This window comes from Coregonus clupeaformis, chromosome 7 (genome assembly GCF_020615455.1).
Source record: "Coregonus clupeaformis isolate EN_2021a chromosome 7, ASM2061545v1, whole genome shotgun sequence".
NCBI lineage: Eukaryota > Metazoa > Chordata > Actinopteri > Salmoniformes > Salmonidae > Coregonus > Coregonus clupeaformis.
Genome location: NC_059198.1, coordinates 41990126 through 42015485, shown reverse-complemented (window position 1 = coordinate 42015485; position 25360 = coordinate 41990126). Strand labels below are relative to the sequence as shown.

The 25360-nt window shown below is 42.0% G+C and overlaps 1 protein-coding gene across 3 annotated transcripts in view; it reads left to right on the top strand.

The window, feature by feature from the left end:
* Positions 1 to 993: 993 nt before the first annotated feature.
* LOC121569200 (heparan-sulfate 6-O-sulfotransferase 1-B) overlaps positions 994 to 25360 on the top strand; it is a 94342-nt gene continuing 69975 nt past the window's right edge. For all 3 annotated transcript variants that reach the window (XR_006001340.1, XR_006001339.1, XM_041879958.1), the window contains exon 1: positions 994 to 1833. Coding sequence is in view for 1 of the 3 variants with exons in the window: in XM_041879958.1 (XP_041735892.1) it covers positions 1316 to 1833 (518 nt within the window). In the remaining 2 variants the exon portion in view is untranslated. The remainder of the gene's footprint in view (positions 1834 to 25360) is intronic.

Below are 25360 nucleotides of genomic sequence, written 5' to 3'. Positions count from 1 at the left end.
GCATTAGTCATGTAAACACTTTACTCTTCTTATCTTAATCCGTGTAAACTCATAATCGAAGTAAGCATACGCTGATTAAAACACCTGGTTTTCTGAGCAATCTTTCGAATTATTAGGACATGTAAAGGACTTAATCAGAGTTAGAGTGGTCTATTTAATATTCGCACGAGCAGCGCGAGTTTCCCTCTTTTGCGCAAGTGAAATTAGTTCAGAGAAACTGAGAGTATGCATCATAGAAATAGTTTTCACATACAAACCACATTATGTCCGAACTCAGAACAAAATAGGCATCACAAAAATAACATGGTCGGTGTGGTACGTTTATTTTGATTGCCAATTTTCTGCTAAAGGTAGCCTGATTTGAGATGAAGTTGATGCAAACAGGATTATTAGGGAAATCATTCTTCTTGCAAAGCATGTGAACGTTTAAATCTACCTATTACTATTCACAATAATCTATTATTGTATGCATGTAATCGCACTAATTGTATTATTTCCTTAGGATAAATTAGACACTAATTATAAAACACATTATAGATACCATATATGCTATAGAATATGTTGTTAATTCAGTTTATAATAGCAATTTAATATGGTTTTATTTACAAGGGATTCCACTGTGGGCGTTGTATTCCAAACAAATAATGACATGTGTAGGCCTATAGGTAGCTTTTATTTTCTTGTGTGAGATTAACGTAAATGTATGCAAATGTATGTTGAGAAGTGGGTGTCGCTGTGCATGCTGGTCCTAGAGCAACAGAATAACCGGGTTTCCACTGGTTACCACAGCCACAAAGTGATAATTGGCTATATCATAAAAATTAATGAAATGCTAAAATTACTTAAGGTTAGGGTTAGGCATAAGGTTAGCAGTGTGTTTAAAGTTAGGGTTGAGGTTAGGGTAAGATTTGAAAATCTGATTTTAAGAAGATAAATTGTAATAATGGGCGGGGTTTATGATTCTGTGGCTGTGGTAACTAGTGACGACCGAACAACAGTGTAGAGAGGGAAGACTATTCGAATGCTGCTTACTTTGCTAAGAAGCGAACAGTTCTTCTGCACGAGCTGAGAGTACAGTGTCTGTCGGCGTAGCAGGGTTCAAAGTTGCATTTGATCCGCAGTTTTGGATTTTTGCCAACTCGGATTGAGCTTGCTATGTGAAAGCGGGAGAGATACAATGTATCCAAGCCTGAACTCTCATTGCTCTGTGGTCCTCTGACGAGATAAAACCCCACTGTCTATGGAGGGACAAACCAAGAGCGCAACGCTCAGGTACCAAGTACCCCCATTTCGGTTATCTGGGAGATGGTAACAAATGAACGGCACTGGAGGGATCATGGTTGAGAGGACCAGCAAATTTTTGTTGATCGTCGTCGGATCCGTCTTCTTCATGCTGATTTTATATCAGTACGTGGCTCCTGGAGTGATGAACTTCGGGTCTCCACTGGGGTACCTCGCCGAGGACAACATGGATATTTTCCCTACTCCTGATCCCCATTATGTGAAAAAGTACTACTTCCCTGTCAGAGACTTGGAACGCACCGTTGATTTCGAGATCAAGGGTGAAGACGTGATAGTGTTTCTTCACATACAGAAAACTGGCGGAACCACTTTTGGCAGGCATCTGGTGCAAAATGTTAGACTAGAAGTCCCGTGTGATTGCAGACCAGGGCAGAAAAAGTGTACATGCTACCGTCCCAACAGAAAGGAGACCTGGCTGTTTTCGAGGTTCTCCACTGGCTGGAGTTGCGGGTTACATGCAGATTGGACCGAGCTCACAAACTGCGTTCCTGGAGTGCTCAACAAGAAGGAAAACAAATCGAAAAAACTGAGGTATGTGCGAAATGTTTTGACATTCCATTTGCCATCTCATCAGTGGTGCCATAGGCTATATTAGAATAAAGAGCCACACAACCACAGCCTATGGTGTTGCCCCAATGCCCCACTCTCAAACCAGCGGGCGGTGTAAACACGGGCAATCTGCTCCTAACTGTGAAGTGAAAGTGGAAAATTACTGCGTTATCAACAGCTCTTGTAAACACCGATGGGATTCCTGTTCTGATTTAATTGATTGCAATATCACACCAGAGTACATGTTCACATCTGTGTTCTCTGGAGTAGAAAGTACACTTTTGCCACCTTTTATCATGACATTATAGGCTACTTAAATGTGTCTATTTCTATGACTACATTATTTAGCACACTGAACAATACAATGACTCTCTATGATTTTATCACATTGCAGTAGCCTACCTCATGAATTCACTTTACTTTTATCCTTTGTTGTTCATGGAGTGCTGCAAAATAGCACTCACATACCATTCATTCACACAGTCTGGGTTTGGACCAGATAGGGCCCTCCCCATGCTTAATAAATGCCAGTATTCACCTCAAAGTGTTGTTGAGATGTGTCTACAGGCTGGGCTGCAGTGCAAACTTTGCAGGGTTTTCTTTGGAGGCTTTGTTACACTCTAGCAACTTCCAATGCTATTTTGACAACCTAGACAACAGAGATCCTCTGCGGAATTCTTCCCATTCATTTGGGTGGTGCAAGGGTTTCCATCTTTGAGACGGGGATCCTGGCACATGGTACCATAGTAAACCAGGATCTTCACACTTGACTAGTTCTATCAACAGCATCATCAGCTCTGCATTAAGTCACTTCAGTGTGATGACATCACAGAGATTGCAATCTTTGCCACCTCATACAGTGCCTTCGGAAAGTATTCAGACCCCTTGACATTTTCCTCATTTTGTTACGTTACTGCCTTATTCTAAAATGGATTAAAAATAATAAAAAATCCACAGCAATCTACACACAATACCCCAGAATGACAGTGAAAACAGGTTTTTAGACATTTTTGCAAATGTATTAAAAATAAAAAACAGAAATACCTTATTTACATAAGTATTAAGACCCTTTGCTATGAGACTCGAAATTGAGCTCAGGTGCATCCTGTTTCCACTGATCATCCTTGAGATGTTTATACAACTTGATTGGAGTCCACCTGTGGTAAATTAAATTGATTGGACGTGATTTGGAAAGGCACACACCTGTCTATATAAGGTCCCACAGTTGACAGTACATGTCAGAGCAAAAACCAAGCAATGAGGTTGAAGGAATTGTCCGTAGAGCTCCGAGACAGGATTGTGTCGAGGCACAGATCTGGAGAAGTGTACCAAAAAATGTCTGCAGCCTTGAAGGTCCCCAAGAACACAGTGGCCTCCATCATTCTTAAATGGAAGAAGTTTGGAACCACCAAGACTCTTCCTAGAGCTGGCCGCCCAGCCAAACTGAGCAATCGGGGGAGAAGGGCCTTGGTCAGGAAGTTGACCAAGAACCCGATTGTCACTCTGACAGAGCTCTAGAGTTCCTCTGTGGAGATGGGAGAATCTTCCAGAAGGACAACCATCTCTGCAGCATTTCACCAATCAGGCCTTATGGTAGAGTGGCCAGATGGAAGCCACTCCTCAGTAAAAGGCACATGACAGCCCACTTGGAGTTTGCCAAAAGGCACCTAAAGACTCTCAGACCATGAGAAACAAGATTCTCTGGTCTGATGAAACCAAGATTGAACTCTTTGGCCTGAATGCCAAGCATCACTTCTGGAGGAAACCTGGCACCCTCCCAACGGTGAAGCATGGTGGTGCCAGAATCATGCTGTGGGGATGTTTTTCAGCGGCAGGGACTGGGAGACTAGTCGTGATCGAGGCAAAGATGAGCGGAGCAAAGTACAGAGAGATCCTTGATGAAAACCTGCTCCAGAGCGCTCAAGACCTCAGACTGGGGCGAAGGTTCACCTTCCAACAGGACAACGACCCTAAGCACACAGCCAAGACAATGCAGGAGTGGCTTCGGGACAAGTCTCTGAATGTCCTTGAGTGGCCCAGCCAGAGCCCGGACTTGAACCTGATCGAACATCTCTGGAGAGACCTGAAAATAGCTGTGCAGCGATGCTCCCCATCCAACCTGACAGAGCTTGAGAGGAACCGCAGAGAAGAATGGGAGAAACTCCCCAAATACAGGTGTGCCAAGCTTGTAGCGTCATACCCAAGAAGACTTGATGCTTGCTGTACTGGCTGCCAAAGGTGCTTCAACAAAGTACTGAGTAAAGGGTCTGAATACTTATGTAAATGTCATATTTCATATAATTTAAAAAAAAATTAGCAACAAGTTCTAAAAACCTGTTTTTGCTTTGTCATTATGGGCTATTGTGTGTAGATTGATGAGAAGTCAAGGGGTCTGAATACTTTCCGAAGGCACTGTATATCATAATAAGACATTTTTTATTTATTTTATTTATTTCACCTTTATTTAACCAGGTAAGCCAGTTGAGAACATTGCATCACTCCATCTCACAGTCACAATCCCGCTTGGTACAAGCAGGGGGAAATTTCAACAATCAGCATGCTCCCTAGCTGTGGACCACACCATTATGGGTGTAGTTTCACCTATTACTATGCTTCTAGGTGCAGTGTGTCACTCACCCCTGGTCTAGGGACATCTTTGTTTTACTCATCCCCTATTTAGTTTTAATGGCCAGAGAGTCCCAGTGCTGGTTTCTTTTAGCCTAGTGAGAACCAAGTTCCACATTGGGGCTTAACAACCACTAATAAACCACCTGTCCGTTATGTTACTATCGAAATCATCATACCAAACTTTACATCTGCGCTGTTCTTCAAGTAAATGTGTTTTTGTTAACTTTAAGTGGAAATAAAAAATTGTCCTTGTGCATAGAGTTGTATGGTTTGTTTAAAGAATTCCTCCAGCGATTGTTGAACTTTTACTATTGAAAAGCGATATCCCAAGTATAAATACAGTACACACACTAAAGGGTAAAACAAAAATAGTTTTTAGCAAAATAGTGTTTTTTAGACACAACTGCAAACTTCTAGGAGTAGGGCATTCAAGGAGTTGGTCTAATGGTAATACGTGATGTCATCGGCCTTCCCCCTATAGAGAACAAAAGAGGAAAGCCCCCCCACTTGTGCCATGTCATGACTTATCTGGACCACCTATTGAGATGTGCCTTGTGTTAAGTAAATCAGGTGTTAAATGAGGTGAAAAGGAGGCTGGAGCCACTTTAACTTTGCAATCATTAGTTTTTGTTTGGCATACCTACATTTTAAAGTGAAAATTCGAAGTCTCAGCAACACTATGTTACCGTGAAATTGCCCTCATACGATATTATGGAAGTTGGGCCACTGTTTCAGGAGAGCAGTGGTTTGGAACAGAATTGTGTCTGGGGTAATCTTTCAGAAGGCATGCCGCATACATGTTGCATACCTGAGCATGATGCATACCTCAGTGTTTCCATGGCCAGTGTTAGTTGGCCTGATCCAAGGTCTCCTGACATGCTGTCAAATATGCATGGCTGCTGAACAATCATTCATTTGGTTAGTTTTATTTTGTAGTGGCAGACGGAGCCAACATCTGAGGTTGGTTTTATGAGGTTTATATGGGTTGACTGTTTTTTCTACGTACATTTCCATGTATATTGAGACATTCATATGTTAGAAATGCTTATTATGTGTGTATTTCAAACATTTTTGGAGCTCTATTTCCTGGGGGTGTTTTCATCTGTACCGTTGACCATTCATTGTGAGTGATTTGCCTCTTTCCCTTATTTGAGCTCTGGATACCACTGGCTGTTGTTGTTCTATTCTCTGATGTGCCTGTATCACGGAAGCATTTTAATAACGACTATATCCCTCCATTCCCAACCACCCTGAAAAACAAAGCCCTGGATTGGGAGCGCCCCAAAAGACACGGAAAGGGGCCTTTTAGAATGCGGCACAATGGCCGACCATCACGGATGGTCCACCACAGGCTATACTGATGGAAATTGGGCATTTCATGGATGATTATGTCCAATCACTGGCTGAGAAGGGGGTAGAAATACAAGCCCAAGTGGTCTAATGCTGCACACTGCTGGCTGAGCGCGTCAATTATGTCTTGAAGCGCGGGTCTAATCTGGCTCTGCTGCCAGCAAATCCTCCTAGTTATTACAGATGTGCATCACAACCTGCAGCTCTGACCGATAGATCCACGACAACAAGTAGCCCTCCCCCTCTGTTTTTAACAACATGGATTGTGTGAGTGAGTTGGCTTACCCTTTACCACATTTAAAAAACCTGATTACGGTCCCCTCCAGCAACTCATATTTTGTATTATAGTCTACACAGCATGACATGGCATCTGTCTGACAATGACTATGCTAGATGCACATTAAATTGCGGTTCGACATAGATACGATTATCTGTGTGATAATGTGAAGTAAACATGAACATGATGTTTAGGTACCTCAACCTCATGATTGCTGGGTTTGAGGGACTGGGCACAGCCAGGGCATGATGGCCATGTGTTTGAGTTTGCACATGCAATTCAGAACCTCTGGAAAAGTAATGCAAATACTTCAATCAAATAGCTGATAAGAGTGATGACATCAATGTAATTTAAATTATGTGTATTTTAAAGGAAAGAAATGTCCTAATGACTTCATACAGGGCATTCAAAACCTGTCTGTCTTTTTTATCACTATAATTGCCCTTTTTGCAGTTTTGAAAGTGGCTCCAGGAGTCTGTATATGTCTCTGATTAGTCTCCCTTGTTAGTTATATGTGGGTAATGTGGTCATATGATACTGGTGTAATTCAGTGCAGAGCTCAGACTTTTTTAATATCCGCCTTTAATGGATTTCATGGAGGGGGCAGTAACTCATTATGGCTATCATAAAGTCCACAGTAAAGGCTCATTATCTGCATTTCCCCTGTGGAACTTCTTAATGACATCGGCCTATACCAGGGTTCCCCAATAGGCGGCCCGCTGGTGATTTCACATGCTCCCCCCCCCCACGTTTCTTGAGCAAAAGCAAAACCCTTTTTTTTTTTGTTGGTCATAAGACTGTAAAATCACCAGGACATCACCTCAAAGCGATTTTAAATTAGGAAATCTGTTCCCAAGTATTCCCGCGCATAAATAGAGGCATATGTGATCGTAATGTAATCAAGGTTTGACATTTTTCCGGTTTTGTCAAATACTATAACGCTTTGGGATTCTAGCGGTCAATTTGCAGTGTACAAATCCACTCAAGGAAAAATCGGCTCACGGCTGAATGTAATTGGGGACTATATATTATCACACACACTCACGCATATATTACATACACACATATACTGTACACACACGTGACGGGGGGGAAGAAGGTGATGAATGAGTGCTTTGGAGTTAATCTCCCTTGATGAACAACAGTCTGTTGCATTAAGGCCTGGAAGGCTCGAAAAGAAAACATGAAAAAAGATGCCTGAGTGTGTTCTCACAGCAAAACCTCTCTGGGGAATAGGATTCTCAGGGTACTCATGAAATATCGAAAGTGCTTCCCTCAAAAGTATTGGTGTCTTTTTCCTGAAGTCAAGCTTCATCACTGTCGTGGCGATAAAAGCTGCAGTGAATGAGGTGTTGTGAGCCAACAAGTACCTCAAACTAACTGAGGCATGGACCATCACCCTATCTCGTCACATAAGTATGCTCATATCACCCATGTTCATCTCTTCCATATATCATGGGTCATTCCACCTCAAAAAGCACAAGAAATAGTATTTTGACACCCACCATCTCGGATTGTTCTGAAAATGTTTCTGTTAGAAACAGATAAGATTAGCATTCCTGCAACATTATTTTGTTGAAATATAATTGGATCTCTTGAGAAATTAAGCTAATTGATTGCACCCAAATTGGCCATTTTTAATTTATAGGTTTCATATAATATTCAATAAATATATAGTACCTAATATCCAATTTTGACTTTTTTCTAACAGTAGGCTGAAATGATGAATTCAAAGAAATGGTCAAAAGCCACCCAATTAGCTTAATTTCTCAGAGATTAAGTCATATTTCAACAAAATAATGTTGCAGGAATGCTAATCTTATGTCTCTAACTACAGAACAATCTGAGATGGTGGGTGTCATGGCTTGCTGAAATGACATGGAATGACCCTCATGTTTTCCTAACCTCCTTGCTGCCTCAAGCAGAAATAGGCCCATTTCTAATCAGTTTGCATGATTAATTATAGAGTCGCTCAAGAATGAAGGCAGATTTGCCCAGGTGTGTCAACACTTCTGCTTGCGTCGGTTTACTAGGGCATGTGAACTTTGGCAGACCGAGTTTCTTTCACATTGTCTCTCAGATTCTGGAATATGTTTTTTCTGGAATGTCTGTATTTGCGTGGGACTGGGTCAGGAGAGTTGATATATCAATTCTACAGTATATTTTCTAATATGTGAAGTATGTCCTTCAGAATGGATTCAAAAATATTTTCTCCCCTCGCAGCACGAAAGATTCATTCCTGGAAAACATTCCCGACCTAGAAACAAGTTTTTGTCTCTACTCTACCAGATTCACTTACAATGGTTGATTATATGAGCACTAATCTGTTAAGTATCCCTTGGCAACAGACTATTTGGATTCCCCGTGGGACTGACTGTCTGCCAAAAACAGAAAACATAATATTTTGAAAATAGGTACAATTACCCTGTAGCCTTTGGGTTTTAAAGGACCCTCCCTGAGGAAGTTGCCGCCAGTATTTCAACGTAATTTTCTGTCCTAGATAGAAAATGCACGTTTAGGTTCCACCTCCGAACAATGACGAAGGCTACTTATACAAATTGGGTGTGGGAATTTCCACTTGGAGTTGATAAACATCAACAAATAGGGCACTGATGGCTTTTAGTGTAGCTAGCTAGCATGCTAACCTTATCTCGCTATCTAGCGAGCTAATGTTATCTGTTTTTGCTGGGTTTTTTTTGTGTTAACTACACCATATTCAAAAGATTAGCCAGCCTGCTTCATGGCTGATTCTGGAGCTGGATTTGTCAAACGCATTGATTTATGGAAATCTTTGCCACCGATTGGAAACCACTAGCCTATCTTTGAAGTCTGATATGCGTTTTTCTACATTGTAATGGACACGGTGCAATCTTTGGTAGGTAGGCTGCTGGCAGTCTTCGACTGCGGTACAGCAAAGCCAAGTCAGTCCATGCTCATGGTTCTCACAGGGGAAGTGAAATGATAGGCTACAATGACTTAGTTTTCTTTCGCGGGTGCCTTTTCATTATCTGGTTTCTAGCTAACATTACACCAATCAAAGCAGTGGAGCATTTAGTGAAGCAAATCTGTAGTGGTCATAACCATTCATCGTGGGGCAACGGGGGGAGAAGGTTTGCAAAATGCTATCATATCATGCAATTATACAATTTTATAATTGACAAATTATCCAATGGATTATGATAACTTTAGAATAAAAAAAGTGGAGGTGCGGAAACACAAGTTTGCAACCCCTATTTTAATGTGCTACATGGCTCAGGAGGCCAAGTGGACACAAGGCTGTTTGGCTCATCTCAGTCGCAAAGAGGAAGAACTTTGCAACTGTTTCTGATTAATAAACAATGACATGCTGGTGGGTGGTAACATTCAAATAAAACCCAGCTCTGAAATGAAATGTAGGCTGAAAATAATTTGAATGTCATATAGCAAAAGACACCGCATTCACACGGATTTGCACAAATTGGGCAGTTCGGATTTGTCACTTCAAGCCCAAATATATCATACTTTGAATAAAACGATGACTTATTGACGTAAATTGTTGCGCAACATCATGGGTAAGATCTGGCCATCCTCTTTAAGTTGGAAAAAGTGGATTTCTACTGGTGTGGCCGTTTAAAAATTGTCAGTGGTCTAAGGCACTGCATCGCAGTGCTAGCTGTGCCACTAGAGATCCTGGTTCGAATCCAGGCTCTGTTGTAGCCGGCCGCGACCGGGAGACCCATGGGGCGCACAATTGGCCCAGCGTCGTCCAGGGTAGGGTAGGGAATGGCCGGCAGGGATGTAGCTCAGTTGGTAGAGCATGGCGTTTGCAACGCCAGGGTTGTGGGTTCGATTCCCATGGGGGGCCAGTATGAAAAAAATATATATATAATAATGTATGCACTCACTAACTGTAAGTCGCTCTGGATAAGAGCATCTGCTAAAATGTAAAAAAAAAAATGTCATTTAGACAGAATTCAACAATTCTTCCCCCTAGAAATTGAAGTCAAGATCTACAGTTTGTGGAGTTTACCTACTCAACCTGCACACTGAAGAGGATCAGTTTGCTGAAACATTTCTACATAACTTGACTGCCGCGTGCATTTACAAATTAGGCCTAATTATAATGAATCGAAAAATGTAAATTCCCTAAGAAAGTCTTGTATGAACAACAATTCGCTAATGAGCTGGTATTCCTGCAAAAGACAAACGTTGTCTACTAGTCCAGCAGCCCAGACTGCCAGACAACATTGGTGTTGAGTGTTACTAATGCCACAATAGCAGCTTGCCTTTCGCACAAGTGATGCCATTGTTCCACATTTGGCACTGTAGCTTTTCTTGGAACTGAATGTGGTCTATTTAATCTATTAAAGGACACTCTATATCCCCCAGATCTTATTATTAGTGAGTGTTTGTGGGGATGCCCATTTGGGAGGTTTGACATTTTATTGGATGTACCACACTTACCACCTCAGAATTGATTGCTGATGAAATAATAATAATAATAATAATAATAATAATCAAATTGACTAATCATCTTGTATTTATTATCATTAGGTGACAAATGTTTAATTGATGCGAATATAAAGAGACACCCTAGACATTTTGAATATAATATTCTGCCATCCTCTTAATAGAACAGGAATTCAGTAGCCTATTCTACATGGAGGACAGTGTGGTGAGGTACTAACTACTAAATATAGCCTATAGATGCTCGGTGGGATAACGCGCTTGGTGTATTCAAATATAGGCTAGGTTGAGCAATGGACTTGGGCTGATTTTTCAAAAGGTGTCAGGAGGGCACGGTGTATGAACAGATATAAATAACCTGTCAATGGGTGAATCTTCCTAGCCACACTACCCCTGTAATCCTGTTGAAAGGTGTTCCTTAACGGTAATAATAGCACTGGTGGCTTACGAATGTGATTTAGTGCATGGCTGTGGGACAGGGCCCGGCCGGCGTGTGGCAGGGTATGGGGGCCACGGCTAAGCTGCTAACTGGCTGTCTGTGGAGACAAATGAAAAGCCAAACCCTCTCTGGCTGGCTTTCCCTCTCAGTGTGCAGTGTTTCCCCTATATGCATTTAGCAGCGGCACAAATAATACTTTTCTGGATGGTAAAAGGTTTTCAGCAGTGGTGGAAAAAGTACCCAATTGTCATACTTGAGTAAAAATAAAGATACCTTAATAGAAAATGACTCAAGTAAAAGTGAAAGTCACCCAGTAAAATACTACTTGAGTAAAAGTCTAAGTATTTGGTTTTAAATATACTTAAGTATCAAAAGTAAAAGTATAAATCATTTAAAATTCCTTATATTATGCATTTACGGATAACCAGGGTCACACTCCAACACAGACATAATTTACAAAGGAAGCATTTGTGCTTAGTGAGTCCACCATATCAGAGGAAGTAAGGATGACCAGGGATGTTCTCTTGATAAGTACGTGAATGGGACCATTTTCCTGTCCTGCTAAGCATTCAAAATGTTATGCATAAGCTGGAACATTATGTTATTTAGGAATGAGAGGGAGAAAAGTAAAAGTTGCCAAAAATATAAATAGTAAAGTACAGATGCCTAAAAAACGACTTAAGGAGTACTTTTAAAGTAGTTTTACTTAAGTACTTTACACCACTGGTTTTCAGTGTAAACTTAAACGACTAAAACCAGATATAAAGCATGTAGAAAAGATAATGGAGCAATATATTTTTTAATAAGCTCATCTTTGAGAACTAACATTCACTGTCCGGGAGAATATAAAATTCAAAAAATTAAAAATTCCACAGCATAACAGCAAGGCATAAGCCATGTCAAAATGTGTAGAATTGCAGGAAACTAGCTTTTGGAATGTAAATAAAAAAAACGTATGTAAATAAGATATTTCTGTTTGTTATTTTTTTATACATTTGCCAACATTTCTAAAAACCTGTTTTCGCTTTGTAATTATGGGGTATTGGGTGTAGATTTGATGAGGAAAAACATTTATTTAATAAATTGTAGAATAAGGCTGTAACGTAACAAAATGTGGAAAAAGTGAAGGGGTCTGAATACTTTCCGAATGCTGGATTAAGCATACAAACTGTATTAAAACTGTAAAATGTCTCTGCCCCATGGCAAAATGTGTAGAATTGGAGAGACTGGTTTAGCCTGACCATATTTTAAGAGTCATTTCTTTACCCTGGGAACCTGACCCTGAGCTTTTTATCCTAACCCTGTAGTGCAACAATTTCCCCTCTCTTGCTCTTTTCTTTACCCACACTGTTCTGCTAACGAGAAAACAAAGTGCATATCTAGATGAGGATGGGTACAATAGCTGCTGTTTATTTAAATAATGGGCACAGTTTGCATGTGGTGGTCAGTCTGGGCTTTTGACTGTGGTAGGTTATATTGGAGAGGGCATTTAGCTGACTTGAATCAATTCCCTGAGCTATTTGTCAGGCTATCCATTGTTTCCCCTGTATTCATTTGGCAGGGGCGGGCTGCCGCTGAAAAATCGTTGCCGCCACTCCAACAAATATGATTTCAAATAATAATTTTTGCAATGGTAAAACGTTTTCAGTGTAAACTTAAACGTTGTTTTGGAGAATTTGGCACTACGTCCAACCGGCATCACAACCGCAGACCACGTGTAACCACGCCAGCCCAGGACCGCCACATCCGGCTTCTTCACCTGTGGGGATCGTCTGAGACCAGCCACCCTGACAGCTAATGCAACAGTGGGTTTGCACAACCAAAGAGTTTCTGTACATACTGTCAGAAACTGTCTTAGGGAAACTCCTCTGCGTGCTCGTGGTCCTCACCAGGGTCTTGACCTGACTGCAGTTTGGCGTCATAACCAACTTCAGTGGGCAAATGCTCACCTTCGATGGCCACTGGCACGCTGGAGAAGTGTTCTCTTCACGAATGGCGCCGTGTGGGCGAGCAGTTCTCTGATGTCAATGTTGTGAACAGAGTGCCCCATGGTGGAGGTGGGGTTATGGTATGGGCAAGCATAAGCTATGGAAAACAAACACCATTGCATTTTATCGATGGCAATTTGAATGCACAGAGATACCGTGATGAGATCCTGAGGACCATTGTCATGCCATTCATCCGCCGCCGTTACCTCATGTTTCAGCATGATAATGCACAGCCCCATGTCGCAAGGATCTGTACACAATTCCTGGAAGCTGAATGTCCCAGTTCTTCCATGGCCTGCATACTCACCAGACATGTCACCCATTGAGCATGTTTGGGATACTCTGGATCGATGCGTACGACAGCGTGTTCTAGTTCCTGCCACTATCCAGCAACTTTGCACAGCCATTGAAGAGTAGTGGGACAACATTCCACAGGCCACAATCAACAGCCTGATCAGGGCGGCAGGTAGCTTAGTGGTTAAGAGCATTGTGCCAGTAACCGAAAGGTCGCTGGTTCTAATCCCCGAGCCAACTAGGTGAAAAATCTGTCGATGTGCCCTTGAGCAAGGCACTTAACCCTAATTGCTCCTGTAAGTCGCTCTGAATAAGAGCGTCTGCTAAATGACTAAAATGTTAAATGTTAAAACTATGCAAAGGAGATGTGTCACGCTGCATGAGGCAAATGGTGGTCACACAAGATACTGACTGGTTTTCTGATCCACGCCCCTATTTAAAAAAAGAAAAAGTTATCTGTGACCAACAGATGCATATCTCTATTCCCAGTCGTGAAATCCATAGATAAGGGCCTAATGAATTTATTTCAATTGACTTATGTGAACTGTAACTCAGTAAAAGCCTTGAAATTGTTGCATGTTGTGTTTATTTTTTTGTTCAGTGTAGCTGTAAAACTGTTCATTTTCTCTCCCCAATAGCAAAATGTTTAGAATTGCAGGAAATTAGCTTTAAAACAGCAACATTTTGTCTCTGCGGCCAAGTGGAGGGCCTCTAAAGTGTTCGGTTGGATACCGTGCCGTTGGCCCCGCCCACTACCACTACTATTTTCCCCTAATCCTACCACCCCTCCTCTAATTAGAGTAAACTAATGGACAACAACACTTAGGCTTCTACTTCCAGCTTATGCATGCTATATAAACTTTATGGACACAGTGTATTTTACAATAGTTATCTTTTCTTTGTTTTTAATCCCGTCCTTCAGCTACCCTCAACCCCTCCCATCTATCTCTGAAAACCATCCCGTTTTGCCATATATTTTTCAACTGTGCTGTGATGTTTCACAAAAGTTCTGAACCTTTCTATTCTCATAGTTTCTACAGATTGTAAATTAAATATATATTTTTTGCTAAAAGTATTATATTATTGATCGACTGAGTAGGACTTTTCAAATCACCCAGCAGTACTATTTGCAGAGTTAGCTCCAGGCAAAAGTTGAAATCTTCAGCCATTCCAAAAACAAGCTACATATGGACAGTACCAAAACAAATTATCTAATGATTATGTCTCTTCGCAGCAAAATCTGCGCTAAATTTTCCACCCCTGCTGAAAAACATCCAGTGGGCTATCCGCGTTAGCCTCCATCCATGAGGGTCGGCCGCCCCAGCCACACATTCCAAGTAATTGGGAGTCTTATTCCCTCTCACTCCCACCCAATCCCCTTTGGCAACAGTGCGTGAATTGTTCAGTCAAGTATGGCCTGCCCGCTATAACACCATTAGCTTTGAGAAGAAACTGCTTAAAGTGGCTAAAAAGGGGGAGGATGGCTTAATTGAAGTAAATTATTGAAGAGGCCCACTTCGCCACTGTCAATAAGCAGCTGAAGGTCCACGCTATTTGAGGTCTGACTCCTCTGGATTTAAATTGGCTTCTCTTCTGATCCTTGTTTTGCTGTGTCTCTGAGCAGAGTGGAGAGAGGGGTCCGTGCCATGGCATCTTGACAATCTATTTCAAGCGTATATTTGATTTCTGTCGTTAGGTATCGGAGAGTGCGGGTCTCCTTGCTGAGCATCAGTTGCCAAACCTTCAGTTAGTTAGTGAGTCAGTCGGGCGAGAATACGGTCGTTGGCGCAACTGAAGGTTTGGCTTAAAAATGGAAGTGCAGATGGAAATGATATGTATAATGGGATTTCATATCAGATGGCGCCCTTTGTGCCCTATCTGTGTGCAGTCAATCTGTCTGCAATGGTTTTTCTCGTCTTATGATAACCTGCTAGTCGAATGCCAGTATTAGCCTACCTCACGATAACCTGCAAACTGGATGACAGTTGACAGTCTTTAGGTCACCTGGTCACACAAGTTGGGCCTACATTTCTTCCACCGTCGAGTCCATCTGACCTGACTTTTAGGCGAGCCCAAGGCACCAGGGCAAAGCCATGGCTTTCTGAACCAGCATAGTCCTTGTGTTAATCCTATCAGATCAGTGGGGTTTAAAGGGCGTTGGCACCAAAGAAGTCTCTGCAAATCCTTCAGCTGTGTTTGCCTGGGCAAGGATTGTACAGTGTACACTACTCTGTTGCTGTATACATGTAGGCCTATAATGTATACAAGACAAGTTAGTATTTTCTTATTTTTTAGGCAGTAAATCCAGTACATGCCTAAGGAGGAGGATGAGGATTTATTTTGATTATAGAGTTGGGGAATATTACAGCATAAGCGATCCTCTAATAATAGCATGAGAAGACACTGGGCTTAGATCCACCTGTTTGACTTGATCCTTTAAACAAATCATTTTATAATAATATAATAATAATATAATATGCCATTTAGCAGACGCTTTTATCCAAAGCGACTTACAGTCATGCGTGCATAAATTTTTGTGTATGGGTGGTCCCGGGGATCGAACCCACTACCTTGGCGTTACAAGCACCGTGCTCTACCAGCTACAGAGGACTTGCTATGATCTGTTTTTAGAAACATTTTACCGGTGTTAGCGTATCTCAAGTCAGGCTATAATGCCTTACGTCGCTCAGCTCACAGATTCAAGGCTTTCTTTAACATGGCTCATAATAAACTGTCACTAGGAGGACAAGGACAAGACATGTGCCTTATGCTAGAGTAATTATGGTTAACCCACAAGAAATCTGTAACAATCTAGAAAGAGCATGCCGATGCCTGAATGACCCAGCCATAGAAATTGATTATATTTTCAATGGACCCAGCTATCATTCATGAGTGCTACTGTAATGCACCGTTACCATGAAATGCCCCAGAAAATGCATCGAGATACCGACCTCGGTCGCTAAACACTGAAAACACCAGGGAGTAACCTCTGCACGACGACACACGTCACTAAACGGAAACATTCAATGAATCCCTGCCTTATCTGTGAGCTGAGTAGACAGAAGAAAAGCAAGCAGCATTGACTTTCCCCAGGCCATTGCACAAACAAGCGGCTTTTACCTCTCTTTTAGATCTATCAATTAAAGATATACCTGATTCAACTGGATCAATTTGAAGAAACAAGGCTTAAGAGCTCTTTGATGGCAAGGGTTATCATTTTCTGTCTGCCATTGACGGACTCAACCCAATTGAATCTCCTTGAGTAATTCTAGCCTCCTTATAGGCTCTATGTGCCTATGATTGACAGCTCATGGAAAATGTTGCCTCATATCTCCACCGTCAACGCTGCCATCATTTACAGTAGATATCATAAAGGATTGCCTATCTTATCAGAGCAACATGTCATCTAGCCTGTGGAAAATGTCATTCCCAATGGCTTTTTTTGCTAAATGAACTTGACCTTGGTGGGGTGTCTTTCTCAAAAGAAATTATTTGAACCAGGCCTTGATGAAGGAGAGGCGTTCTGTCTTCTATCACACGCCGGCTAACGTGTGTTGAAAATGGCACCCGGTAGTCATTTATAGCACAAAAACGTGGTAAATGGGACATCTTCTGTGTGCACTAAATTGATTCTCCCAACAAGGGACAAATTACAATGAGATGACTGATTAGCCGGAAAAGGTTATTTTTAATTAGGACTTGGTGGCCTTAAAGTATGAGTTTGAAGGACAGCGTTGGAGCGATCATCGCATGGGTTTGGTTGTGTTCATGAGCTAATGACAGTGAAATAATAACTGAATATGTACCTTTTTCTCTACTCTCTTCCCCATCTTTTTTTCTGTGACCCGAACTTGAATAAAGAGTCCTCAAATGGTTCAGTCTAATAATAGATAAGAGGCCTATCACATCAATCTGAGTTAATCTGTCTCCTCCAACTCCTCTGGAAGGGTAAGGTCCTCAGAGGCCACCGCTGTGTCAAGGAAACACTCTGTCGGGAATTGAGCACATGCCAGCAGGATGTGTAATAGTTTGCTTAATTTCAGTTTGTGACAAAACAAGTAAGTATAATGTAGAGAATCATTGTACCATCTAAACCGCTGTGAAATATATTTTCCATAACCAAAAATATTGTATTTTCAGCTGCTTGAAGCTGGTGTACAAAACCGAAAGTAAAACTTAAGAACGGGAAGCATAGAAATAGCGCACATAGAACAGATCTACAGCTTCTTAGACTTGCTTTCAATGAGAATGACATATCTATAAAACACATTTCTATATGAATTTGGTCGGGTCACCCAAAAAGTTACATATTGCAGCTTTAAGTATTCACACCTCTGAGTCAATACATGTTAGAATCACCTTTGGCAGCAATTACGACTGTGAGTCTTTCTGGGTAAGTCTCTAAGAGCTTTGCACACCTGGATTGTACAATATTTGCACATGATTCTTCAAATAATTATTCAAGCTCTGTCAAGTTGGTTGTTGATCATTGCTAAACAACCTTTTTCAAGTCTTGCCATAGATTTTCAAGCAGATTTAAGTCAAAACTGTAACTCGGCCACTCAGGAACATTCAATGTCTTCTTGGTAAGCAACTCCAGTGTAGATTTGGCCTTGTATTTTAGGTTATTGTCCTGCTGAAAAGTGAATTTGTCTCCTAGTGTCTGTTGGAAATCAGATTGAACCAGGTTTTCCTCTAGGATTTTGCCTGTGCTTAGCTCTATTCCGTTTCTTTTAATCCTAAAAAACTCCCTAGTCCTTGCCGATGACAAGCATACCCATAACATGATGCAGCCACCACCATGCTTGAAAATATGAAGAGTGGTACTCAGTAATGCGTTGTTGGATTTTCCCCAAACATAATGCTTTGTATTCAGGACATAAAGTTAATTTCTTTGCCACATTTTTTGCTTTTGTTTGACTTTAGTGCCTTATTGCAAACAGGATGCATGTTTTTGAATATTCTGTACAGGCTTCCTTCTTCTCACTTTGTCATTTAGGTTAGTATTGTGGAGTAACTACAATGTTGTTGATCCATCCTCAGTTTTCTCCTTTCACAGCCATTAAACACTGTAACTGTTTTAATTGGCCTCATGGTGAAATCCCTGTGTGGTTTCATTCCTTAGGTGCCCTTCTTGGCAAGGCATTGGAAAACCTCCCTGGTCTTTGTGGTTGAATCTGTGTTTGAAATTCACTGCTCGACTGTGGGACCTTAAAGATAATTGTATATTTTGAATGAGGTAGTCATTAAAAAAATCATGGTAAACACTATTATTGCGAGTGAGTGAGTCCATGCAACTTATTATGTGACTTGTTAAACACATTGTTACTCCTGAACTTATTTAGGCTTGCCATAAAAGGGGTTGGATACTTATTGACTCAAGACATTTCAGCTTTTCATTTTTTATTAATTTGTTTAAAATGTCTTAAAACATAATTCCACTTTGACATTATGGGGTATTGTGTGTAGGCCAGTGACACAAAATCTCAATGTAATCCATTTTAAATTCAGGCTGTAACAACAAAATGTGGAAAAAGTCAAGGGTTGTGAATACTTTCTGAAGGCACTGTACATGACCTATAGGGCTGAGATTTGCCAGGGATCATCACGATACTTAGGTGCCGATACGATATGCATTGCGATTCGATCATGTGATTTTGTTGCGATTTGATGTTCCAAACATATTGCTCACCATATGTCTGCTGCAGAGGGACTAGAGGGAGCCATGAGAAAACAAGTTTTGATCAGTCATGGAAATAAGTGCTAAAAACTAATTGGCTCCCTATTAAAATGAAGATGGAGAGAAGCTATGAAGGAAAAATACTGGAGTTTTGGTACAGCAAACTAGCGCAACAATAATATTGTTACATTGTCAAAACGATATGATACGATATATGGTCAAAAAATAATATCCCGATATGTAAGTGTATCGATTTTCCCCCCTCCCCCCCATCACTAATGACCTAAAGTATGGTCAAGTAAGTTAATGTTTCCGACATTTTTGGACTACTAAACAACTATTGATTTACTGTAGAACCACGGAGAGTTGCCGCAAGTCGCAAGAAAACAGGAGCCTCCGCTAACATCATTTCAACTTCAACATTTCAACATCCTTAAATCACCTATGCTTAGGCTAATCCAGTGACAACTTACACTACCGTTCAAAAGTTTGGGGTCACTTAGAAATGTCCTTGTTTTTGAAAGAAAGGCAATTATTTTGTCCATTTTAAAATAACATCAAATTGATCAGAAATACAGTGTAGACATTGTTAATGTTGTAAATGGCTATTGTAGCTGGAAACGGCTGATTTTTAATGGAATATCTACATAGGCGTACAGAGGCCCATTATCAGCAACCATCAGTCCTGTGTTCCAATGGCACGTCGTGTTTGCTAATCCAAGTTTATCATTTTAAAAGGCTAATTGATCATTAGAAACCCCTTTTGCAATTATGTTAGCACAGCTGAAAACTGTTGTGCTGATTAAAGAAGCAAGAAAACTGGCCTTCTTGAGACTAGTTGAGTATCTGGAGCATCAGCAATTGTGGGTTCGATTTACAGGCTAAAAATGGCCAGAAACAAAGAACTTTCTTCTGAAACTCGTCAGTCTATTCTTGTTCTGAGAAATGAAGGCTATTCCATGCGAGAAATTGCCAAGAAACTGAAGATCTCGTACAACGCTGTGTAATACCTGTAGCTCAGTTGGTAGAGCATGGCGCTTGCAACACCAGGGTTGTGGATTCCTTTCCCACGGGGGGCCAGTATGAAAATGTATGCACTCACTAACTGTAAGTCGCTCTGGATAAGAGCATCTGCTAAATGACCCCCCCAAAAAATAAATAAATAAATAAATAAATAAATAAATGTAAATGTATTCCCTTCACAGAACAGCGCAAACTGGCTCTAATCAGAATAGAAAGTGGGAGGCCCCGGTGCACAACTGAGCAAGAGGACAAATACATTAGAGTGTCTAGTTTTGAGAAACAGGTGCCTCACATGTCCTCAACTGGCAGCATCATTAAATAGTACCCGCAAAACACCAGTCTCAACGTCAACAGTGAAGAGGCAACTCCGGGATGCTGACCTTCTAGGCAGAGTTGCAAAGAAAAAGCCATATCTCAGACTGCCTACCTTAATATTTTATTTTTATTGGCCAGTCTGAGAAATTGCTTTTTCTTTGCAACTCTGCCTAGAAGGTCAGCATCCCGGAGTTGCCTCTTCACTGTTGACGTTGAGACTGGTGTTTTGCGGGTACTATTTAATGAAGCTGCCAGTTGAGGACCTGTGAGACGTCTGTTTCTCAAACTAGACACTAATGTATTTGCTCAGTTGTGCACTGGGGCCTCCCACTCCTCTTTCTATTCTGGTTAGAGCCAGTTTGCGCTGTTCTGTGAAGGGAGTAGTACACAGCGTTGTACGAGGTCTTCAGTTTCTTGTCAATTTTTCGCATGGAATAGCCTTAATTTCTCAGAACAATAATAGACTGACGATTTTCAGAAGAAAGTTCTTTGTTTCTGGCCATTTTGAGCCTGTAATCGAACCCACAATTGCTGATGCTCCAGATACTCAACTAGTCTCAAGAAGGCCAGTTTTCTTGCTTCTTTAATCAGCACAACAGTTTTCAGCTGTGCTAACATAATTGCAAAAGGGGTTTCTAATGATCAATTAGCCTTTTAAAATGATAAACTTGGATTAGCAAACACACCGTGCCATTGGAACACAGGACTGATGGTTGCTGATAATGGGCCTCTGTACGCCTACTTAGATATTCCATTAACAATCAGCCATTTCCAGCTATAATAGCCATTTACAACATTTAACAATGTCTACACTGTATTTTTGATACATTTGATGTTATTTTAACGGACAAAAAAATTGCTTTTCTTCTGAAAACAAGGACATTTTTAAGTGACCCCAAACTTTTGAACGGTAGCTTAGATACCAAAAACAATGTAGTCCAATCAACGTAAGCTAAATATAATGTGGCTGTCCATGGTACTGATTTCTCTGTGTGTATGTGTGTGTGCACGTTTTTTGTTGTCGTCCTAGAATAGGCTACCTGGCTAAAAGGCTTGCTAGCTAGCCTAACTTACTTTCATGGGCAACGATGAGCCAGCTTGTTAACTTTAGCCTACTACATCTAGCAACATATTGAACTTCCATCCTCTCAGGCTAGGGGCACAATGTATGAATTTATGGTTGAATCAGAATTGGCATTATAATCATTGGCTGGTACACCAAGACCAAGACCAAATCCCTATCTCCATCCATGGCTAATTTAGGAAAGGGAAGATTTTTAGCTAGCTAGCTAACCACTGGAGGACAACGACACAACGAGATGCAACAATTCAAGTTTTTTCTGTCATTGGCGTTTTGCTTGTGATTTGTTTGGTGTGAAGCCAAATTAAATCTGGCTTCCCTTGACACTTTTTGTTTTTGTTGGTGCGCCAGGACCGTTCACAGTTGGGCTCACTGAGCTTAGCTCAACGCTGATTGGCTATTCTTTTAATTACAAAAACTATCAAGGGAGGCCAAATGCTCTCTGGCTTCCCTTGCTATTGAATTCAATGCTACTGGCGGCAACAATGTCATACTGTTTTTGGTCAGACAGCATCAGATAGATGGGTTACACATACTGAGACAGAGGGGCGCTGTTTCGCTCAATCGGATGCTTTCTCCGGTGACATACATTCAACCACTTGTGAAATGAAGGACAATTATGAAACACAGAGAGAGACACTAAATACATTATTTGATACGTTTTTTCTTTCTTGGTCACATATTTGGGAAACCCTGGCTTCCCTTGGCATCCATGAATACATGCCACTGCCTATTGGCCTTATAACATTGGATGAATAGTATTTTGATCCATCTCACTGATATGATGGACTTCTCATCATATCCCCGCTGTAGTTCTAGTAATGTGATGGTCGTGCCATACTACACGATGTGAATGAGAAGGGGACAGGGAGAGGCAAGGAGAAAATGCTTGTAGTGATGTATTGCCACTGCAGTGTTAGACAACTCAAGATGATCTGCTGCAGAGGGAAAGGGAGAGCGAGAGAGGGAGGGAGAAGGAGAGGGAGAGGGAGCGGGAGGGAGAAGGAGAGAGGGAGGGACAAGAAGAGAGGGAGAGTGAAGCCAGGGACAGTTGCTGCAGTGTACATTTCGTTTGTCGTTTGTAATGGTACTCCATTCACACATTTGTTTCCAAATGTGGCCCCATCTTGACCGGATTCACCTCATTTGTGTGTGTTCCCTCCCCCCACTATGAGTCAGTGCAGTGGCTTCTGGTTTCCTAGGGTATAAACCTACAGGAGAGGCCTGGTTACCTATTCCCTCTTCTGACACGTCTCCTAATGCCTCCCATTCGGAGCTGAGCGAGATTACCCTTCAGTTCAGCGTGCTGCTGCTGCTACCGCTTCTTTTGCCGCCCACGACTTAGCCTACCACTCCTCACCGAGCACAGCCATCAACAGAACCCCTGTGGGTTGGAGGAGACCAATGGTGGGTTCTGTAAGAAGGTGCTCCCATTTAAAACCTGTGGCATGCAAATAAGTGGAGGAAATCTTGTGTATCCATTGGTTACATATTGAGATCCACTCCTCTCAGAGTGTGCATCATTCAATGGGACCACCCCGGGCTAGTAAAACAAATGATTTGGGTTCTGACAGCAAAGGTTCCCATTTAAATCATACATGTGGGGAAATGAAAGCCATCCATCATGTAACTTCTACAGAAAGAGTCAGCCATTTTGATTTGGCCAATTTGTATGAGTTTAACCAATTTGTCCTTAGAGGCATTGCTCATACTGTACGTATCACTGGGGTTATAGCATTTGACAAGCAACCTCGACTCGGAAGCAATTTCGGTTACATTCATGCCTTGTGCGATGGCTGACTTTGGATATAAGTCTGTCTCACCAAGCAACATACTCAATTCCAGCTTACTGTCAAGAGCGTTGATAGACAAGAGGCTATGGTAAAGGAGAAACCCAAATCCAGGAGAGAAATCTGAGGGAAGCGAGTATCTGACAAGTAGGCGAGAGATCTCCTACCGGGTACGCAGTGAAATGTGACACGAGTGGGAGATGGGACTAGAGAAAAGATTGATGTGCATTCCACACCAAAGATATTAATATCTATCTGGGCCACTATTTATATCAGTGTTATTGCGCTATAGAAGGGGGATCCAAGGGCACATGTGGGGATTGCCAGAGGGCGAGTTACACTCCACCGAGCATGATATACACTCACCAGTTTATTAGGTACACCCAGAACAGCCTGAATTATTCGGGGCATGGATTCTACAAGTCGGAAACGATCCACAGGCGTGTTCCATGCTGACGCGATGGCATCACACAGTTGCTGTAGATTGGACGGCGGTACACCACCGCCACCTTGACACCAGTCTTGATGGGTCTATGGACTCATGCTTCCTACGCCAAATTCAACAAGAACCGGGATTCATCAGACAAAGCAATGTTTTTCCACTCCTCAATTGTCCAATGTTGGTGAGCGTGTGCCCACTGGAGCCACTTCTTCTTGTTTTTAGCTGATAGGAGTGGAACCTGGTGTGGTCGTCTGCTGCCATAGCCCATCCGGGACAAGGATCGACGAGTTGTGCGTTCCGAGATGCCTTTCTTCGTACCACTGTTATACTACGCCGTTATTTGTCAGTTTGTGGCCCGCCTGTTAGCTTGCACAATTCTTGCCATGGCCCTTCGACCACTCTCATCAACGAGCTGTTTTCGCCCACAGGACTGCCGCTGGACTGGATGTTTTTTGTTTGACGCACCGTTCTTGGGAAACCCTAGACACTGTCATGTGTGAAAAACCCAGGAGGGTGGCCATTTCTGAGATACTGGATACGGCGCGCCTGGCACCGACGATCATACCACGCTCAGTCACTTAGGTCACTCGTTTTGCCCATTCTAACGTTCAATCGAACAGTAACTGAATGCCTTGATACCGGTCTGCCTGCTTTATATAGCAGGCCACGGCCACATGATTTACTGTCTGTAGGAGCGATCCATTTCCGTGAATGGGGTGGTGTACCTAATAGTCTGTCTTGTGAGTGTATGTTACTGGCGACCAAGGGTCAGAACCTCATGGCAGATAACTGCAGAAGAGGCACAGTAAAGGTTGCTCACTGCTATGTTATGTGATGTTGGAGTGTTTTGGAAAGGCATACACCTTGGTCAGGGTGGGAACTTGGCATGATACCCGCTAAGATTTACCACAATGCAGTGCTCTAGGTGGTGGCATTTTTTGTGTAGGCCCTGGAACGGAGAATGCATTCGCTCATCTGTGGACCCTATTTGTGACTCAGTCTGCATGAAGCCAGAAATTGTGCAGCATTTATCCTATTTCCCTCCCTCCGATATTATTTGCAGTTATTCTTGGACCCAGCCTCCACTCCCCACAGCTGTTCTATTGGACGACTCGCAAATGTGCCCATTAGGGCAGAAAAAAAATCCTAACATTAGGCTAGAAGAAATCATGGATCAAGAAAAGTAGGAAGACGAGGAGGTGAAATAAGAGGAAGTTGAGAGTGAAAGTGGGAGGGAGGGAGAGGAGGGAGGGAGGGAGGGAGGGATACCCAATGTACAGTCCTGTAGGCTCCACGTTGACCTCCAAAGCTGTTGCCGAAGAGTAATTGAGGACAAAAGCGAGCAATGGTTTATCTCCTCCACTTCATCAGGGTACACAAAGGCGTCGCTCCGGAAAATAACTTGCCGTCTTTCGTAGACGCCTATACCCCAGCTTCCCAAGGGGAGCTCATTCACTCTGTCTGCCGGGGCGGTAGTGTCGGCGTCAGTCTTCCAGTCTGTGTCCCCCATACCCCCACCCTGCTTCACTTTATAGCTCGCCGTAAATGAGCTGTCCATCAAAACCCAGATGTATTTTCCCCTACCCTAGAAATCCACGTCAACTATGGCATGAATCAAGTCACCTTTTTTATTCAAACCTGCAGAAATCTGACATAAGTTAACGCTTGTCTTTTATGTTTCTATAAAGGATAGTGTCTGATAGCAGGTTGACTACTCTCTCAATTCCATCTTGATAGTCACATACAATGTTTCCTA